The 18686-nt window shown below is 39.8% G+C and overlaps 2 protein-coding genes across 9 annotated transcripts; one reads left to right on the forward strand and one right to left on the reverse strand.

Moving 5' to 3' along the window:
- Positions 1–3595: 3595 nt before the first annotated feature.
- Positions 3596–6782, reverse strand: LOC144210579 (SOSS complex subunit C-like). Of its 8 annotated transcripts, none has more exons than XM_077737305.1 (5): positions 6713–6778; positions 6610–6635; positions 4508–4604; positions 4051–4110; positions 3596–3963 (listed from the first exon to the last, which is right to left on the reverse strand). In XM_077737305.1, exons 2-5 carry the CDS (start codon positions 6632–6634, stop codon positions 3879–3881), a joined length of 267 nt encoding a protein of 88 aa, XP_077593431.1. In that variant the 5' UTR covers position 6635; positions 6713–6778; the 3' UTR covers positions 3596–3878. The 8 variants fall into 8 exon arrangements, with proteins under 8 accessions (XP_077593431.1, XP_077593427.1, XP_077593429.1 ...); XM_077737301.1 differs by having other exon boundaries at positions 4051–4138; XM_077737303.1 differs by having other exon boundaries at positions 4508–4607; positions 6713–6777.
- Positions 6617–18370, forward strand: snx30 (sorting nexin family member 30). The gene is made up of 9 exons (XM_077737297.1): positions 6617–7440; positions 9811–10026; positions 11447–11557; positions 11630–11788; positions 12862–13051; positions 14845–15044; positions 15156–15245; positions 15426–15578; positions 17454–18370. The coding sequence occupies exons 1-9, from the start codon at positions 7306–7308 to the stop codon at positions 17526–17528; spliced, it is 1329 nt and encodes a 442-aa protein (XP_077593423.1). The 5' UTR covers positions 6617–7305; the 3' UTR covers positions 17529–18370.
- The last annotated feature ends 316 nt before the right edge of the window (positions 18371–18686 follow it).

Genomic DNA, 18686 nt, shown 5'->3' on the forward strand with positions numbered 1-18686 from the left:
TCGTTTCAAAGTACGACCACTTCTCAAACGGTGTATTGTGACCAAACAAAGAGAGAGAGAAATAAGAACGAGGCCACAATAATAAAGTCATAACACTACTGGATTTAAATCGTATTATACAGTGAATTGTCTCATCCTAGTATTTTATTCTCTGTCTTTGTTCGGTCCCTGACGTCTATTGCTGTCAATGGAATCCAAAGAGTTATTGTGCCGATTCTAATAGACTACGAAAGTGGCATCATGTTAAGGTCTAGTTTGCCACCTTGTCAAAATATTTTTAGGGGGAAGATAGTCCGTCGGCCTGGTGGAGCGAGTGGTTAGCGTGTCGGCCTCACAGCTCTGGAGTCCTGGGTTCAAATCAGGTCACATTCATCTGTGTGGAGTTTGAATGTTCTCCCTGGGCCTGCGTGGGTACTCCAGTTTCCTCCCACATTCCAAAACCACATGCATGTGTTTTACCCCTAAATTCGGCAATTTATTTGCCTTAAAAACACAGGGGGAAATAACCAGACAGGTCAGTTGTTGTTATCTTCAAGCCAACTTTTACTGAAATGCCTGAACATCCCCCCGCGTTTCAGCTACATGAGCCCAGACATAAAAAATGGAATACCGATCAATACCCTTGCTATTTGGCTGGAGGCATCAATAATCGAAAAATGATAAACACCCAATCCCAAAACTAGTTTTACATCACACATGCACTCATTTATAACTTAACTCACTTTACCCTGTCACACATGGTAGGCTCATTGGACACTCTAAATTACTCCGAGGTGTGGGTGTGACTGAGTGGCAGTACGTCTCCTGGTGCCTTGCGATTGGCTGGCTACCTTTGTTCCCGAGTCAGCTGGAATAGGCTCCGGCACCCTATGCGACCCTAATGAGGATAAAGCGGTTAAGAAAATGAGGTGAAATGAGATGGGAAGATGTTCCAAATAGACCCGAGGTAGTAGAAGAAAAAATTCAAGCTCTCGTTAAATATTTTTGAGGCTGCGCAACCAGTCATACTAAAGAAAATATTTGGACGAGTATTGAAATGTTTTAATAAAGTACAATTTTAGAAGCCCCGTTGGTGATTTAACATGCATTGTGAAGTATAAAACAAAGTTAATTGCCCTGCTTCTGTGGTTGAAATTCCCACTTTGCTCAGCCTTGATGTGTTCTGGCCTGGTTCAACAAAAAACATTCATTCATTGTTTGAACCACTTTTTTTGTGAGGGTGCTGGACCCCATCCCAGCTGACTTTGGGTCAGAGGTGGGGGAGGCCCTGAATCGGTAGCCAGTCGATCACAGTGAACAAGGAGATGGACAAACATTCCCACTGACACTCATACCTAAGGTCAATTTAGTCTTCAAACAGCCTACCGACCATGCATGTTTTTTTTATTGTGGGAGAAAAATGGAGTACCCAGGGAAATCCCACACAGGCACATGGAAAAAGATGCAAACTTCACAGAGGTAGCCCAACCTGAATTTGAACCCAGAGCTGTGAGGTCCTTGAGCTAACCACTCATCCGCTGGGCGTCCTCTACAAAAGCAAGTTGTGCAAATTGCTCCTCAGGTGTTAGGTAGTCACCAAAATACATCCCTGTAACATTTCCTCTTCTTTATGTACACCTGATGTGTGTAATGAATTGATTGCACATTGATGGTTTTAGTGCAGGAGTCACCAACTCTGCCCCTCAAGGATACCTATCAAGTCTGTTTTCCATAGCTCCCTACTCAAACTCACCTGAATCAAATGATCAACTCCAAGGCAATGCCAGAAGCCTGAAAATGATCCTGGATATTTGATTCAAGTGAGTTGGAGAAGGGAGACATGGAAAACAGACTGGATAGGTGCCCTCGAGGACTAGAGTTGGTGAAGAATCATGGCAATGCGTGTCAGGTTTTATTCACATTGAGGATGGGGGTGTTCTTTGTTGGTCCTGTCTGTGTAATTTGTATGCGTTTTGTCTGAGTCTGTATATTTAAACCCTGTGTTTTGATACGTCTTTGTGGGAGTAGAGTGTCCTGTTTCCGTAATGTTTTCCTCTTTGCTATTGTGCGTCTCCGTTTAGTTTTTATTTGATTAATTTTATTCTAGTTTTGATTATTGTATGGTTATTTTTCATTAAAATTCCCAAGTTAAGCACCATTTCCCTCTCGTTCACTTCCTTCAATCTCATGGATTCCACTCTGCCTTGCAGCCGAAGAGGAACATGACAGAAAGCCAATTACCGTATTTACATCATACCTGTCAAACTGTGCCGATAATTGCCCTTATAAATGATTATGACGCATGTTTCCTCGTGGTAACTCGTTTTTTACTAGGTGGCTCTTCCATGCTTGCTTCCACGATATTTACTCTATATATATCTACGTATGCGCATGCCCTTTATCGATATTGCCGTACGCACCGCTAAAAAATACATACGATTGAGGATCATTTTTGCTGGTATACCGTGACAATAGTAACGATCGATGACAGTAGCGTCGTTGGCTACCAGCCTACGAGACTATCTGGATTTTAGCCAAAACGGTCTTGTGAGATTGGTTTTCATAAATATTGGCGATTTTTTTCCGTACAAAAGTCGGTGTACAGCGTACATAATTTGAACTGGTAAAAACGTATAAAATACGTCTAAAACGTTCAAGTTGACAGGTATGTTACACGCATGTCTAAAATGCCTTAAAATCATCAAATTTTACAATTTCTCGCATATAGGCAGACCCCTAATTCACAATTTTTACCTCCATATTCATGGTTTAAATAGCTAGTACAACAATGTGTTACTTTGAAGGGAAAATCTTAAGAAAAGTCATCACACGTGATATTTCTGAGATACTGTATAAATCAAAAGCACGTTATTAGGTTCAATGTCATTAGGAATTAATTCATACAGTAATGGTTATTTTATTACAGTGTTCCCTCGCTACTTCGCGCTTCAGCTATCGCCGACTCAGAGCTTCGCGGATTTTTTTCAGGTAAAAAAATAATGAAAAATTTAAAGATATTAAGTTAAAATTATAAATTACATCATTTTACAAGCGGTGGAAACAAAATATTCAATAAGAATTAGTAATTGCATCAAAAAAAGGCCATAGAAATGGTCAATAACATGGTGAGAGTTCAGGAATCGCATTGATGACGTCATGGCTGTTTACAGGCGCATCTTCACCGCCCAAAAAAACCAATGTTCACAACTCCCAATAACGATGTTTTTTACGTGCAAAAAAACTGCAGAAGATCCTCCATCTGGACTACTATGATGTTATTGCTTGGTGGTGCTTTTGTGCACGTGTTATACGTTTCTTTAAGCATTTTTGAAGGGGCACGCCTACTTCGCGGAAATGCAGCTATTGCGGGGGGTCCCGGTCCCCATTAACCGCGATAAGTGAGGGAACACTGTACTGCAAAAAAGAAAATAAGTTACTTTTCCGACATCTACGGGTGAAAAAGAGTATAGTAGGTCTCGTGCACATGAGCCGTACACTTGAATCAGTCATCATTTTTTAGTTACAAATACGGCTTATTTGCGAGAACATTTCGTAGTTTCTTGAAATGGTCTTAAGATAATCACTAAATTTAAAAAAAAAAAGAAAATAACATCAGTCAAAGGATTATTACAATTTAATTTTCCACATAGTGCTAATATATTTGAGCTCCACGAAATGAGCCCTATGAATGAAAGTCGGTGCCATGAAATGTCACATATACACAGAAAGTATACATCCAAAAACACCAGTCTAACACGTTGAGGTTTTAACTTGTTTTAACCATTAAATTCCCAGATATTGTTCCCAGGATACACAGGTGTTGACAGACCCAAGAGGTGCGCTTGAAAGTTAGACGTGAGTGTGCACACAGGTTGAGCAAGACGGTCATGACTCGGGTGTCAGGCGTGGTAGTACAGGGAGGATGAGGTTACCAAATGATGAGTCCTGAGTGATGAAGAAGCCTGACGAGTGCACATGTGCGTGCTGTTGGGGCAAAAAAAAATAGTCAAACAGCAAACTACCTATGACATTTTGAACTTTTAACATGAGCACTTGATAACATTGTTTTACCTGCAAGGCTGCTTTCTGCTGGGCAACAATGTGCTGCTGCTCTGCACTATCCCGGAAGTCCTTTGCGTTGTGACGGGATATTGAAATGCTTAGGGAATTTATGTAAAATAGACATTCACATGAGGAATTACTTCCTTTCGTAATATCCTCCCGATTACCAGGAAAAAATGTTGTCTAATTGAAATTCCCCAATTTATGTGAAGTAATTTGAATACTGCAAAAGAAATGTGGTATCAGTGGAAAGCTCCGAGTGTCCTCTAACGGGAAAAAAGTTAATGTAATTGGATGCACTGGGTAGGAGATATTTAGTTTCACAAATGTCCTCTACAGAGGACAAATTTGAACTACTATTCGTCAGGAAACTACATTAATTGATAGGTTAAATGGTGGTGACCCAAACTTTTATATATATATCATTGAAATTTATTTAAAAACTTTAGGCCCAGTTATACGCTACCTGGCTCCTGGAGTGCTCACGGACTGATTTTGTAGTAATCGCTTCCTTTCTTTTTCCAGCTCAGCCAAAATCTGCACTCTGGCTTTGTTCTGGAAGACTGCTTTTTAATAGCAGAATCGAAAATAGGAAAACCAAATTAAGACCACCAGGGTACCAAGTATTTCAGCATTCATTTTTTCATTATTTCATTATGTCTATCTCTCTAGCTCTCTAGTTCTCTCGCTCTCTAGCTCTCTAAATATATATCTATATATCAGTGGTGGGCCGTACATTTCACACTTAGGCCTTCAGTAGTGTGTGAATCAATCCAACCCTCAAAACTATTTAATGGCTTTAAAACCTTTAATGCAGTTACAGCTGCAACATAAAAAAGAATCAATAATAACCTAAATAATTATTATTTAGGATAATAGACATTTTGCGCACCAAATATTATTTTTATTTATACACAAAATCCATCCTCCTTTCTTTTTCTCAAGAAGATTTCAATTACTCTGTGGTACAGAATACACCTGCGTTTGAGGTCCATCAAGAAGTTCTTTTCTATCGCCATCAAAGCTAATGCTGATAGTCGAGTCTGTCCTGTTGTTTTTCTGGCATAAGTTTTGATTCTGTTTCGGGCTGAAAATATTCGTTCAACAGAAGCAGTGGACACGGGGATGTTCACTGTCATACCCACTAATGTGTACAGCCGTGCTCTGCGTTAAAATGGAGAAGTCTGCATGTGGAAAGTTTTCTGGTATTTCTGAAACTTCTGCAGGTTGAGGAGGGAGAGACACGTCAGTCTTTCGTGTTCTTGAAATCTGGTCCGTGTTTGACATATAATATTGTCCAGAATCCTGTCGTGGAGTTGTTGGTAGTGTGTGCGAGAATCTTGCGCTTAGAGCACCTGCATTGCGTTCAGTGGCATCGTAGATTTCCTCATATCGGCTCCTCTCACGTTCAACTGTGTCACAAAACTCCTACACTCTTGCAAGAAAAAACTGTACATCCAGTTTGTTGTTCTGTAGTATTGAAAAAATGCAATTAAGTGTGTGAAGTAAAAAACTAAATTCAAAATTATACAGATGTGCTTTAAATCCATCAGCACACCTAATTTAGTTTTAATTCTTTTAAAACCTTTTTTTACCTTAAAAAATGCAACGCTCCGCTCAGTGCTCGCAGAGACGTTACAAAAAGGTAGTTGCGAGCACAGATATTACACGAGGAGTTGTGGGGGAGAGAGCCAATGGCCCTGATGTTCTTATGAGCAGCCAACGATAAATAATATACTATACTGCTTGTATTAGCGATCACTCCGGCATTCACGCTGAGTGACGGGAAAAAGACACGGGAAAATGAAACGCTTAGCCCAGTGCTCGTAGATATCCGTTATTCATGAAAGAGATGCGGCAAAAAATACGCGCTACAATGATAAACAGCTTATCATGTCTTGGCCACCTGGCTTTCTTGCATCTCAAAATTTTTCTCCTATCTAGAGATAACTTTACTTGAAATGTTCCTCGTATCTCGAAAGGCAGAAATTTAGAAGTGCTCCTATGTAGAAGTGCCACTGTATTTTCCTGAAGAATATTTCAATCTTTTTAGGTTATTATTGATTATTTTTTTATGTGTCACAGCTGTAGCTGCATTAAAGGTTTTATAGCCATAAAATACTGATTGATGGTTCGATTGATTCACACACAGCACTACTGAAGGCCTAAGTGTGAAATGCACGGCCCGCTACTGATTTATACACACACACACACCCAGAGGTGTCACTCAAAAAGAGGTTTTACGGTATAATTTTTTTTATATGTAAGTGATGAGTTAAGTCAAGTCAATAAAACACAAAAACATGCTGTAGTACAACACAAACTTATCGTTTCAATTTTTGGGTGATTCTTTCTGAATTGAATGAAAAATATTATTTACACAAACTCCAAAAATATCAAGAGACTTACTGTATTGCCAGCATCAGAATGTGGCCATGTTTATACGGTCAAAGAGCACAAACGTCAAGAGAGTAAACCTACGTTGCGGACTAAGGCTACCGCAGATCAAAGAACCACTAATGTCAAAGACTACGTTGTCATCGGACTTGGGGAAAGTAGTGAACCTACCCGGTCCTGAGGAATTAGCAGCCATACTCCCGAAGTAAAATTAATAGAAAAATTAGATATTGAACGTATTCGAAAGGATTTATGGGATTTTTACTACCCATACCCTGGCGTACGTTCTTCTTTTTGAGTTGTATAGTCCTGGGTGCGTGGGAATCTCAGGACGCCCCAGTGGGCTGTCCACGGTTATGCCTGCTCAAAAACGGAAAACATTAAAGCAACAACATGTATATTCTGGGGGAAAAAGAGCAGCCACAATCACTTACTCACCTAAACATAATTATACTATATACATGTTTAAGTAAGTATTGCACAATATTTAATATATATCAGTAGTTTTACAAATACATGGTTGTACAACAGGTGGGGCTTTAATCATCGTATTTAATTAATGCATACATTCCTATTTACTGCACAGGTGTACATTTTAAATGAAAAAATATGTTCATTTTAAGGCAAATAAATCCCGTGTTCGTACTTTTCTCACACGATATTTACTTCCGGTTTCCGCGCGTTAACCTCCGCAGCTGCGCTGTAGGGCTCAGGTGACTATTACCACCGAATAGCGGCTCGGAATATTGGTTTGTAACTAGCAGACGAACAGAAAATAATTTCGCCCGATCGTGGAGGCGCCACTAGCTGCCGAATCTGAATAGCCCCTAGTTTCGACTTCCAGACGAGACGCCGCGCTGCCACACAATGAGCATCGGCGCCCAGCGAGGCCTGGCCAGCTCGGGGCAGAAACACATCGCAGAGATTCTCCACCCGCTGTCCATCGCAGATGAGTCGCTGTCGTCGGGGCCAGATGTCGGCGTCACCTCCGGAGGCGACAAGGTAGACTGGACCCGTGTAAAGTTCCTAAAAGAACACAAAAACATTTTGTAGCCTGCTGTTTACACAGATTACGGGGGTGATTGTAAAACTTGTCAAAGAACAATATCACCCTGTAAAGCAAACGCTTTCCAGCATCCCAAAATGTTTATCACCTTGTTTAACATTGGCAGGGTTCATATTGAAGATAAATTACTATGGAAGCTAGTAAATAACTTTACTATATTCCAATTTCACATTAAAGACTTACGAATGTTTAATTTAAACACCTAAATTATCGTATTTTGTACAACCCCCACGTTATGAGTTTGCATAGAGTTGGGCATTTTGTATTATTTAAACTAAGATAACACAATTCAGTTAACTATTTAACTGTATACTAATTCCTAAAACATTACTCCAAATAGACTGAAAAATGTTCATTATTGGACAATGTCCAATTAGTTGAGCTTTGCACTGCAGTGTAGAAATATACACTCCTAACTATGAGGATGCTGGTCCTACTGGTGAAACACTGAAGGCAAGTGAGTGCGTGTGATGGCTTGGGAGAGATTTGAAATTAATTGTAGCAGTACTTCACAATTAATGTGCACAGTAAAATAATAAATAAAAAGATTTAAACTAAACAAATGAACACATTAAAACACTGCAATATCAAAGAAATATACAAAAACATTCTAAAAGTCAATTTAGAAAAAGTTCGAGTTTGTTAATAATGCTAAAAAAGTAATCATTACAGTTACAGTTTCACATAATCTGCTTTTCAGTGGACCAGTTACTGAGATATTGCACAATGTAAAAGAACAGTACTATTAGAATTACAAAAATATTGTAGTGTATGTCCAGCTCAAGATTATTGAACTGAATTGAATGTTTTTACTGTCATTATACAAGTATAATGAGATTTAACGCATTCACCACATCGTGCACAAATAACAAAAAACAAAAAAAAAACAAAAATCTATAAATAAGAAATTATTATATATGTAGTCCAAGTGAGGTCAGCAGAGTGAAGCGCGCTTGTTCCGCCTTAAGTCCATGATGACTTCCATGGTTTTTGAAGACGTTCAGCGCCAAGTCCCGCCACTCGATGAGTCTATGGACGCAACAGCAAACAAGCAGACACGGAGAAAATCAATATATAGTAGAAATAAACAATCAATAAATAAGTAGTCCAAGTGAGGTCAGCAAAGCGGACCAGGCTTGTTCCGTCTAAAGTCCAGGATGAGTTCTGTTCTTTGTGTGATACTCGTGTGGCTAGTTTTTTAGTCTTCTTTGTTTTCTTACCGCACAAAAACTGTAGTATCTGCCCCATGGAAAAAAAAAGTGCGAAACCAAGAAAATCGAGAACAGAAAAATATATTTTTTGCTTGAGCCATGCAGTCTAGTTGAATCGTTTGTGCAGGGTGTCCGCATATAAATAGACATTTTCAATTTTAGTTCTAAAAATGTCTCAAATAGCGATATATCCTACACTGTAAGTCTAAAATCTCATTTGGGTCATTTAAGACCTAGTGCAAAAGTGCAAAAAATGTAGAATACATATTAAAAATATTTATCTTGCGTCTATTTATCACGCCGTTCCATTTTTTTGGTGGCTCATTGTCCTTGTGGTTCTGTTAGTGGAAAGCACAATAAAACTATAGACGTGAAGCGGAAGTGTGTAGGTCGTCACAGGATATTGGCACGAGGTTCAAAAAAGTTGTCGAGTAGTACAAGACGAATGGCAGTTGGACAAAATATAAGCAATAGGTAAATGCCGATTTAATGATTGCTGGCTCGAACGACAGGATGTTGCAGACTGGCTCTAACCCAAGTCTAACAGTTTGTGGTCGGTTGGTTAAGAAGTTCTTCATCCAGCAACAGATGGAAGAGGACATTTGTGTGCATCATTTTCTGAACATTTTGAAGGGAATACAATACTGTTTTGGGTGTTTTTTAGAGGGTTGGAACGAATTAATTGGTTTTTGGTTCATTTCTATGTGAAATGTTGATTTGAGATGCGAGTAAATTGACACACTAGCTTAGTCCCGAAACGCATTAGGCTCGTATCTCGAGGTACCACTGTATACCACTACAAGGTGCTATGCCTGTAAAAGTGTTTCCTTCAAAAAATCTATTGCCAGAAATAAAATGTGGAAAAGCAACACGCACAAGGCGACAATAGATATACTTGAGTCTCAAGTCTTCAGTGCAAACATTTGCTACATTCTTGCCTCATTGTCAAAGTCACATGATGGGTTGTGTAAACGCATAGCTACGACCTCAACAAGAGCTTAATTCACAGACGCAAACAAACATCTGCATCAATCTATCACTTCTTTGTTTATGAGGACACTTGATGAATATTTTTTAAATAATATCTACCCTCAGGATGGGGGTTTGTTCAATGGCACGGTGGCGGACACACCGAGTCCTGCCTCGGGGTCTTCGCTGTTCAACAGACTGCAGCTAGACGATGACATCGAGTCAGACTCACAGGACAATTATGGCGCAACTGAATTGCGTGACCTGTTTGTCACGGTGGATGATCCAAAGAAGCACGTCTCCACCATGGAGACCTACATCACATACAGAGTCTCCACCAAGGTTTGCTTACAGCTTTTGTCATGGATGACAAGTGTAAATTATTTTTTATAATATTTTCTAATGTGTCCTCCAAATCTTACTACAGTTGTACCTCTACTTATGAAATTAACTGGTTCCAGAAGTTTTTTCGTAACTTTTTCTTTCTATCTCCTGTGTTCCGCTTGAGTTTCAGCATGTACTTTGACATTATTATGGACATTTTTTTATACTTAATATAAAAAATGCCATGTACTTAAGTCGTGAAGTGCTAAAGGATCACAGTAGTCTGCTTTTATTCATTTAGCCGTAGTGGTGATGGAGAGTAAAATGAAAGAGTCAGAGGGCCTTTCTGCTGGTTGTGGTGGCATGGCGATTGTTGCTGTGTGTGCTTGGATGGTCAGTGTGAATGGCCTTATACATATACCACATTCAAATATGAAGGGATAGTGTTAATTAAGAGAGCATATGTGAGACTCTTTAACGGTGGCATGGGGGCAAAATTGTACTGTGGCCTGTTCTACTATGGATCTGTGAATGGAATTCAACACTCCCTTGATTAAAAAAAACTAGTACGTTTTCCTAATCGTAAAAAAAAAAAATGTTTCTGTTCTCGGTAATGGTGTCTATCACCCAATTTATAAGAATACCATATCGATATTTTAGACAAATAATATTTGTTGATGTTATAGTCTTGAGTCAAGTCATTTCAAGGGAATTGAAAGGATGGAACAACAAATGGCACCCTTTAAACCGAAAGGATAAAAAAAAAAAACACAACTATTTTGTTCCTGAAGCTTTTCAGTTACTTTGACAAAGCAATGCAGCCATACCTCCATGTACAAAATTGTAGGTTACGAAAGCTTTTTTTATGCAAATGAGTTAGGAAATCACCCAAAAGGTTAATGAATTCCTTATCCGTTATTTTGTTTTGAAACTATTTAGTTTGTTGAGGGGCACCAAAACAAATTCAACGGAGCAGGAGTAAATGCAACGCAAGGAGGCGGCTCAGGTGGAAGTAGCCACCATTCCAATAGCACAAATAAGAAAAAAAACGAGGAGGAACAAATTTCTTGTTCCTTGGAGAAAAAAAAACATCCTGAAAGTGTCCACAAGTCGTGCGATCGCCCACTTTGATGACGTTGATAACGAAAAAAAAGTTCTGGCCCCAATCAATTTCGTAAGTAGAGGTACGACTATACATCTTAGACAATTCATTCTTTTATCAATTTTACATACCCAATCGATATATCGATCCAGATCAATTGTTTCACCCTTAGTTCACAGCTGTTCAAAACAAACAGATAAAAAATATCTTGGATGATTAAAAATACGTTTAGGCTTTTTGGTCCTTTTTATTTCAGATTTGGGGATTTTTTGAAGCTCGTTTTTTTTCCCCTTTAAAAATTGTACTTGACTAACAATGCAAATATAATTTTTTTAGACAACCCGGATTGAGTTTGATTTTCCAGAATGTTGTGTACGCCGCCGCTACCAAGATTTTGACTGGCTTAGGATCAAACTGGAGGATGCCCAGCCGACCCACCTAATCCCTGTAAGTGACCACAAAGACAGTACAAATTTATTGTGCGCCTGAATCGACTTGGATAACACACTTTTCTTTCAGCCTTTACCAGAGAAATTCGTAATGAAGGGTGTGGTGGATCGATTTTCGGAAGAGTTTGTTGAAACACGCATGAAAGCCTTGGACAAATTCCTCAAGCGTGTTGCGGACCACCCGGTCCTTTCATTCAACCCACAGCTTAACGCTTTTCTGTCTGCTAAGGTGAGATGAAAATAAGTTGGGAAAGCTTCATTCTACAAAAAGCCAACGATAATAGGTGTTAGGTCCATCAATAATTATACTTTAATATAACTATAAAACACTGCAGGCAGACATCTGATTCAATTATTGACATTTAATTAAATTAGCCTCTCTGATGATCAAACTTGCGAGTGAGAACATTCCGACCTCGTCTCCGCCGCAAATGATTCTTCCGTGCGGTCATTTCTCCTGTCCCTTTGAGGCCATAAATCAAAACAATTACAAGGTTATTGATTAATCCAACTCTGTAAGCAAAAACAACACCTTCAAAAATTGTAGCTTATCAGGTATTCAATAATAACAATTAAGGTTGGAACACAAAAACAAACTGCCTTGGTAATTAAACAAACAAGCCTCCATTCGGCAAAACAATTCTAGTATCCCAATGTAAGAACAATATGTGAGTATTCCCGGAGGTGATTGATAGCCATCTGTTGGAATCAAGAGTCCTTCGCGGCTCTTCATTGCAAACCAAGATCAAAAGTCCTCGGAGCCCGGTACTGGCTGAGATGTCAGGTCAATAGTCCTCGGAATAGGGCAAAACAATTAAACGTCCTCGGAGCCAGCTGCAGTGTCCTTCGGTAACAGTTATACTGAACGTTTGTCTCTGTTGCAAGCACATATTTTTATATCTACATATAATGATTAATGCTCACATTTATAATAGTATTCCAGAATAGCCCCTACAATAGAGGTGAAAATGCAAAAAACTTTTACGGAGAGCCCTATTGTTTAAAAACCACAAAATGTGAAAATTACTTCCAGAATAGAAATCTTGTTAAGTATTTATACATCAAATCAGTCAACACTATCTTCCACTATCCCACCATGCGCTGTCATGTAATTGATTTCACGCAGCTTATTTCACAGGGCGTGGCTCAAGAGCAGTATCTCTCACATTTCAGAGAGTAAAATGCATGATAGACTGAATGGAAGCAATATTCATTCAGAGTACTACTCATTACCGTCTTAATTAGTCAGATTCAAAACTGTTGACCACGGTTAAATAGAATTCTGAACTTCTGCATCCGTAGGATTTAAACAAACGCCAGGGTCTTGCTCTGCTCACCAAAGTGGGTGATTCGGTGAAGTACGTAGCCGGAGGTTACAAGCTGCGAGTGCGGCCGCAAGAATTTTGCGCCATGGGCGAGTACCTGGACACCTTCAGCCATAAACTGGGCACTATTGATCGGATTGCTCAGAGGATCCTCAAGGAACAGTCAGGTAAGAAAATGATGGTGGTGACTGATAACCAAACATCAAGTGAACTCATTCATTTTTGTTTGGGATTAAGTTACAATTTGTGAACAGCTCTAGCCAGTCCCTGTGTAGCACACTATTACGTGTCACCCTGATGTGAAATGAATATTTCAATGGATCCGAGCAACTGGCATTTATACACAAAACTTTTACATTACGGATTCAATTAGATGGATGAAATAAAATTAAGTTTAGGTGTAGCAAAATTAGCGTTATTTTCAGTGGCTGTAATGAGAATGCATATCCTTAAAAGTTATGGCTTGAAACGCATTTGAGATTGTGAAACAGGAACAGACACAAAGATAACACAACAATATCACTTCACTTGCCTTTTTTTTTTAAAAATCAATCAATGTCATCCATTTAGTTTGACGACAGCCCTGAAGTTGTCAGCTGTTGTAGAGAATTTTTACATCTTACACAGATATTATAATGTATATTCCAGTGGCGGGCCGTCAAGGCCTTCTCTGCTGGCCTAAGAAATATCTGAATCATATTATATTTTCCATCAATACTTGATGCAGGCTCTGCTGCATTAAACAAGCGTTGATAAGACTTGCTTTAACCAATAAGACTTCGAGTTGACAACACCACAATGCCTTGTCGCAGGCATAGGGATACCTCATTGCCTTTTCGCAGGCGTAGGGATACCTCATTGCCTTCTCGCTGGCGTAGGGATACCTCATTGCCTTCTCGCAGTCGTAGGGATACCTCATTGCCTTCTCACAGGCGTAGGGATACGTCATCGCTTTCACCAAGTATGATTGGCTAGTGATGACCCAGAGCTAGCAACTTGTATCTGGAGCTAGCTGCACAAGCAAATATACTGTTGTGTTGATTTAAAGCCATTTTCAGGACGGACTATGCCAGAAATGCGAAAGGACAGGCTCAACTTTCAGCATTAGGTTCGATGGCGATAGAAAAGAAGGATGAAAGAAAGTAGAATGGATATTGTGTACAGTTAAAAAGGATTTTTGGTGAGTAAAATATGCCTATATTCCTAAATAATATTTCAATTCTGGGCCTGATTCTGATATCTGAAAAGTTCTAGTGATTGTATTTAATCACTAAAAGTTGCTAGGAACTGGTTTTTACCCCATTTTAGTGCAATTTTTGCCATTTCGCCATTGACGTCCATCGCATAAGGACGCATATGGATGTATTGACGTTCATCGCTGTCTTTCTCAGGGGGAAATGATACTCTGGGCCCAGTTCTGATGCCTAAAAAGCTACAGTATTTGTATTTAATCAATGAATGCTGTTTTTGGCTGGAATTTTCCCCATTTTCGGGCAATGTTTGCCGGTACGCCATTGACGTCCATTGCTGTCTTTTCCCGGGAAAATCTCCTCCTTGGACCGGTTGTAATGTCTGAAAAGCTCCAGTATTTGTATTTAATCATTAAATGTTGCTAGGAAGTAGATTTTACCACATTTTTGTGCATTGATTATTTTTTATGTGTCGTAGCTGTAGCTGCAGTTGAGGTTTTAGAGCCATACAATAGTTTTAGAGGGTTGAATTGATACGTTGAAGGCGCGACGAGAAAATGCACGGACCGCCACTGTTATATTCACATAACTAGAATATTCAAATATTCTACTTTACAGTAATTTTCCATGGGAGATCAGTCACCAGTCCAATCCCTGTCAAAATGTAAAAAATACATGATATTTTTTCTGCACTAAATGAGCTAACAATATTACTAAGAAATTCTGTTTGAGGCTAATCGATTTTCCAACTATCCCTTCACCCTCACAAGAGTACTTGGCTGAGCTGCGGGAGTACAGCACAGTGTACTCTAGCTGGACAGGCTCAGAAGAGGAGCTGCAGCGCCCCCTTGAGCTTGTGGCTAGCTCAGTTTCGACGTGTTGTGGGTCAATGGATGAGCTGGTTGAGAACATGGGCCAAGACTTCCTCCCTGTCCTCAGAGAGTATATGCTCTACATCGACTCCATGAAAGTGAGACTGACAATTTACTCTAGTATCTTACTGTATGTAACGGCCGCTAAACATGACAGAATCAGCTGACAAAATCTGTATTTAAGTTTGGATCTCCAATTTCTTTTGCAGAATGTTTTGAAGAAGCGCGATCAAACCCAGGCAGAGTACGAGGGACGCTTAGAAGCCGCCATAGTGCGCAAACAGGAAGACAGAACACCCGTAAGCACTATCTATGTCGTGCATTGTTGCTAAACCCCACCTTTGTGGCCGCGCTGTCTGGCAATTTGCTGGAGAGAGTAAGCATTTGTCGGCTCCAATGTCACAAAACGGCTGCTCTCCTTTAAAATGGAATGCATAGGACTATTTTAGCAGTGTTTTTTTTTTTGTCTCTCCCATTAGATGCCATTAGAGGTGGAGCGTTGCCAGGACAAGGTGGAGTGTTTCAATGCTGATCTGAAGGCCGACTGGGAGCGCTGGAAGAGCAACAAGCGGCAGGACTTCAAACACCTTCTCGGTGGCATGGCCGACAAAAACATCAATTTCTATGATAAGGTACGCCGCATAGCCCTCGTGTTTTTATGGTATCATGCTCAGATAGAGTTGTCATTTTATCTTAATGTTATCTTACATAAAAAACAACTACCTTGGAAACTAAACAAACAAGCCTCCATTCGGCAAAACAATTCCATAATCAAGCGAAATGAGCGTCACAATATGCGAGTAATCCCATAGGTTGGTTGATGGCTACTACACTGAATCAGCAACAATTTAAGCGTCCTAAACAGGTCTGCATTACGAACTTGCATCTAGTGAAAGGGTCAGTCATATCTTCCAGTAATTAGTCCTCGGTGAAATGTTAAGTCTCTGTCCTGGAGAGTGACCTCGAGCTTGCCCCAGTCCCAAATTGAAGAAACTCTTACACAAAAATGATTAAATGCGCACATTTACAATAGTATTAAACAATAACCCCCACATTCCGCAGTTTTTGTAATATGTATGCCATTAAGTCATTTTATGGCTAATACAAAAGGGAATGCCCGTTGACTGCCTTAATTTTACCCGCATACTCCTTACTCCCCTGGCTGGTCTGAATAAGAAAGAACAAAATCATTTTCGCCCAATTCTTACTCGGAATTGCCATACTCCTGGACTTCACTGCTCTTCCCGGTACATTTCAAAAGCAGAGGATACAATTCGTGTAATTTAGAATTTCTCGGGGCAATCGCAGTAGTTATAAGTCGGCTTAGTGAGGGGCGCAAGCAGGGATAAGACAACACACACTGTAAAGGTAGTAGCAAAAATGGCTACTGAAAACACAACAGATACCTGGCCGGACGTTTGGTCGGCCGGACGTTTGGTCGGCCGGACGTTTGGTCGGCCGGACGTTTGGTCGGCCGGACGTTTGGTCGGCCGGACGTTTGGTCGGCCGGACGTTTGGTCGGCCGGACGTTTGGTCGGCCGGACGTTTGGTCGGCCGGACGTTTGGTCGGCCGGACGTTTGGTCGGCCGGACGTTTGGTCGGCCGGACGTTTGGTCGGCCGGACGTTTGGTCGGCCGGACGTTTGGTCGCCCGGACGTTTGGTCGCCCGGACGTTTGGTCGCCCGGACGTTTGGTTGCCCATTCGTTTGGTCACCTGGACGTTTGGTCCCCGGGCTTTTGGTCGCCAGTCAAATGGTGACAGAGTACGTACTGTTGAAAACAGCTCTCAACAAGAGTTTAATATCTAAATATCGGCGCATGGTCTACTTGCCGAAAGATATTTAGCCGACAGCCAACTGGCCGAACGTAGAATTAGCCGAACGACTATTTGGCCGACCGACTATCTAGCCGTAGAACATTTAGCCGACGCTCTCGCCCCGCTCCCGGTCGTGTTTGTGTACAAGTTTTTCAACCTCGGGCCGCGGGCCATATACGGCCCGTTACTGATAACATTCATTTAAAATAACAAGTTACAGATAACAACATTCATTTAGAATAACAAGGACATTTATTCACGGCCAAACAAAGAAAGGAGTTATAACAGTAGGTACTGTAATTTACACCAGAATATAACACATTGAGAATGATCTTTTAATTAAGGTTCTCAGCAAATCATTTTGAATATATATAAATATTGAGAAATTACTTAAAATGAAAATATATTTAACAGGTATATATTTCTGCGTATCTCTAACTACTGCAAGTTCAAATATGGTGCTGCTGCTTAATAAAAAAAAATCCTGAATACTCAATGCTCAATGTCCTCGTATCTCAAGTTTATCACATGCTGGGCCACTCGTATGTCAAGGTATTACTGTATTCTTACTATAAAATGTACTAGAACCACTGTTTTAGAAAATGTATGCTTCGGTTCAACGTGAACTATTTTTTTGTCAGATTCCATGAAGGCGGTGATGGTGTTAAACAGTATTGTATTTTCTCTGCAGTGCCAAGCAGCATGGGAATCGCTCTTAAGTGTCCTGCAGGAGAAACAGACTGGCCAAATGAGCGAAACGGACTAAAGCATTTCGTCTATTACAAACGTTTTCACGCCGAGGACCAAGCTTCCCCTAAAAGGACTGCTTCTTTGACTCTGAATATTGGAATACAGCAGACATTCCAACTACAACGTGACGACTGGTCAAGGAGTAATGATCTTATTGAAATTCTTTTTCATCTCGTTGCTCTTTTCTACTTGAGATATGTTAACAGTCGCCAATGCTGCTTATTTAATCACATTCTGAAGAGGTGCGTTTTATTTTTGTCCTTATCGGTGTGATACAAGGGTGCTATTTTTCCCCTTGGTCAGTCCAGTCAGCAAGCTCAGATAAAGCTACAGACTAATTTTCTTTTCTAGATGTTAAAGATTGCATTTCATCCGACTGCTTTTGTTGACTAAACTTTTGGCGACATTAGCTAAATGGTACAGGATCATTCTTGTTTTTTGTGGTTTTGAAGGTGCGATGAAATATTAAAGTAGAAAAAATAATCAATGAAAATCATATTTTCGGCACATATCCATTCAAAAATGAGATGGAAAAGACTTGACAACTAAATTATATCTTAATTATTCTTCCCATATCGGGTGTCTTGGACCCGACCACAAAACATCTAACAGACGATGTCACATCCAGAATGAGCTGCAGATTTTTGCCATCTGTGATCGGCTTTTGTTTCCATATATTCGTCGTGTCATCTTGTCAACACACAAGCTAGCAAAACAATAAAAAGCTAAGCATGAGCATCATTTCTGGTTGTAATATCACAACCAGAATTCCTGAAAGAAGTGGGCGAATGGAACTATGAAGAGGATTGAGTGCCAAATTTGTTTTCTACATATACAATTAAATTAGTGCAGTCTTTCGTCTTTTGGCACGGTAATCATTTCATTGCACCTTTTTAACTCTTCAACATACCTTGAAGGATAGTGTCCACCCTTATCTCAATGTCATAAATGACAGATGGACAAAAGCGGTGTGACATGAAAGAAAATCATGGGGCAGTAAATGCTTACATCACTAATAAAATAATTATTATTAATTAATGGTTTTATTTTGTATTTGTGATGGTTACAAATGACTTGGTTAAATTTTTAAATGACAAACTCAAACATTCAAATAGGGCTTTCTTTATAAAGGTACATTGTTTTCATACATTTCATACAATTTCACATTAAGGGA

The sequence above is a fragment of the Stigmatopora nigra genome, chromosome 17, assembly GCF_051989575.1.
Source record: "Stigmatopora nigra isolate UIUO_SnigA chromosome 17, RoL_Snig_1.1, whole genome shotgun sequence".
Lineage (NCBI taxonomy): Eukaryota > Metazoa > Chordata > Actinopteri > Syngnathiformes > Syngnathidae > Stigmatopora > Stigmatopora nigra.

Bases quoted from the DNA above. Each gene is read 5' to 3' on its own strand.
- LOC144210579 (XM_077737298.1), bottom strand. From the start codon at position 6,634: ATGGCTGCTAATTCCTCAGGACCGG. The intron at 4,608-6,609 runs GTAGGTTCACTA...GCTATTAAAAAG, and splicing joins TGCTAATTCCTCAGGACCGG to CAGTCTTCCAGAACAAAGCC. The intron at 4,139-4,507 runs GTAGCGTATAAC...AAATTCCCTAAG, and splicing joins GTGAGCACTCCAGGAGCCAG to CATTTCAATATCCCGTCACA.
- snx30 (XM_077737297.1), top strand. From the start codon at position 7,306: ATGAGCATCGGCGCCCAGCGAGGCCTGGCCAGCTCGGGGCAGAAACAC. The intron at 11,558-11,629 runs GTAAGTGACCAC...CTTTTCTTTCAG, and splicing joins AGCCGACCCACCTAATCCCT to CCTTTACCAGAGAAATTCGT. The intron at 15,246-15,425 runs GTAAGCACTATC...CTCTCCCATTAG, and splicing joins AACAGGAAGACAGAACACCC to ATGCCATTAGAGGTGGAGCG.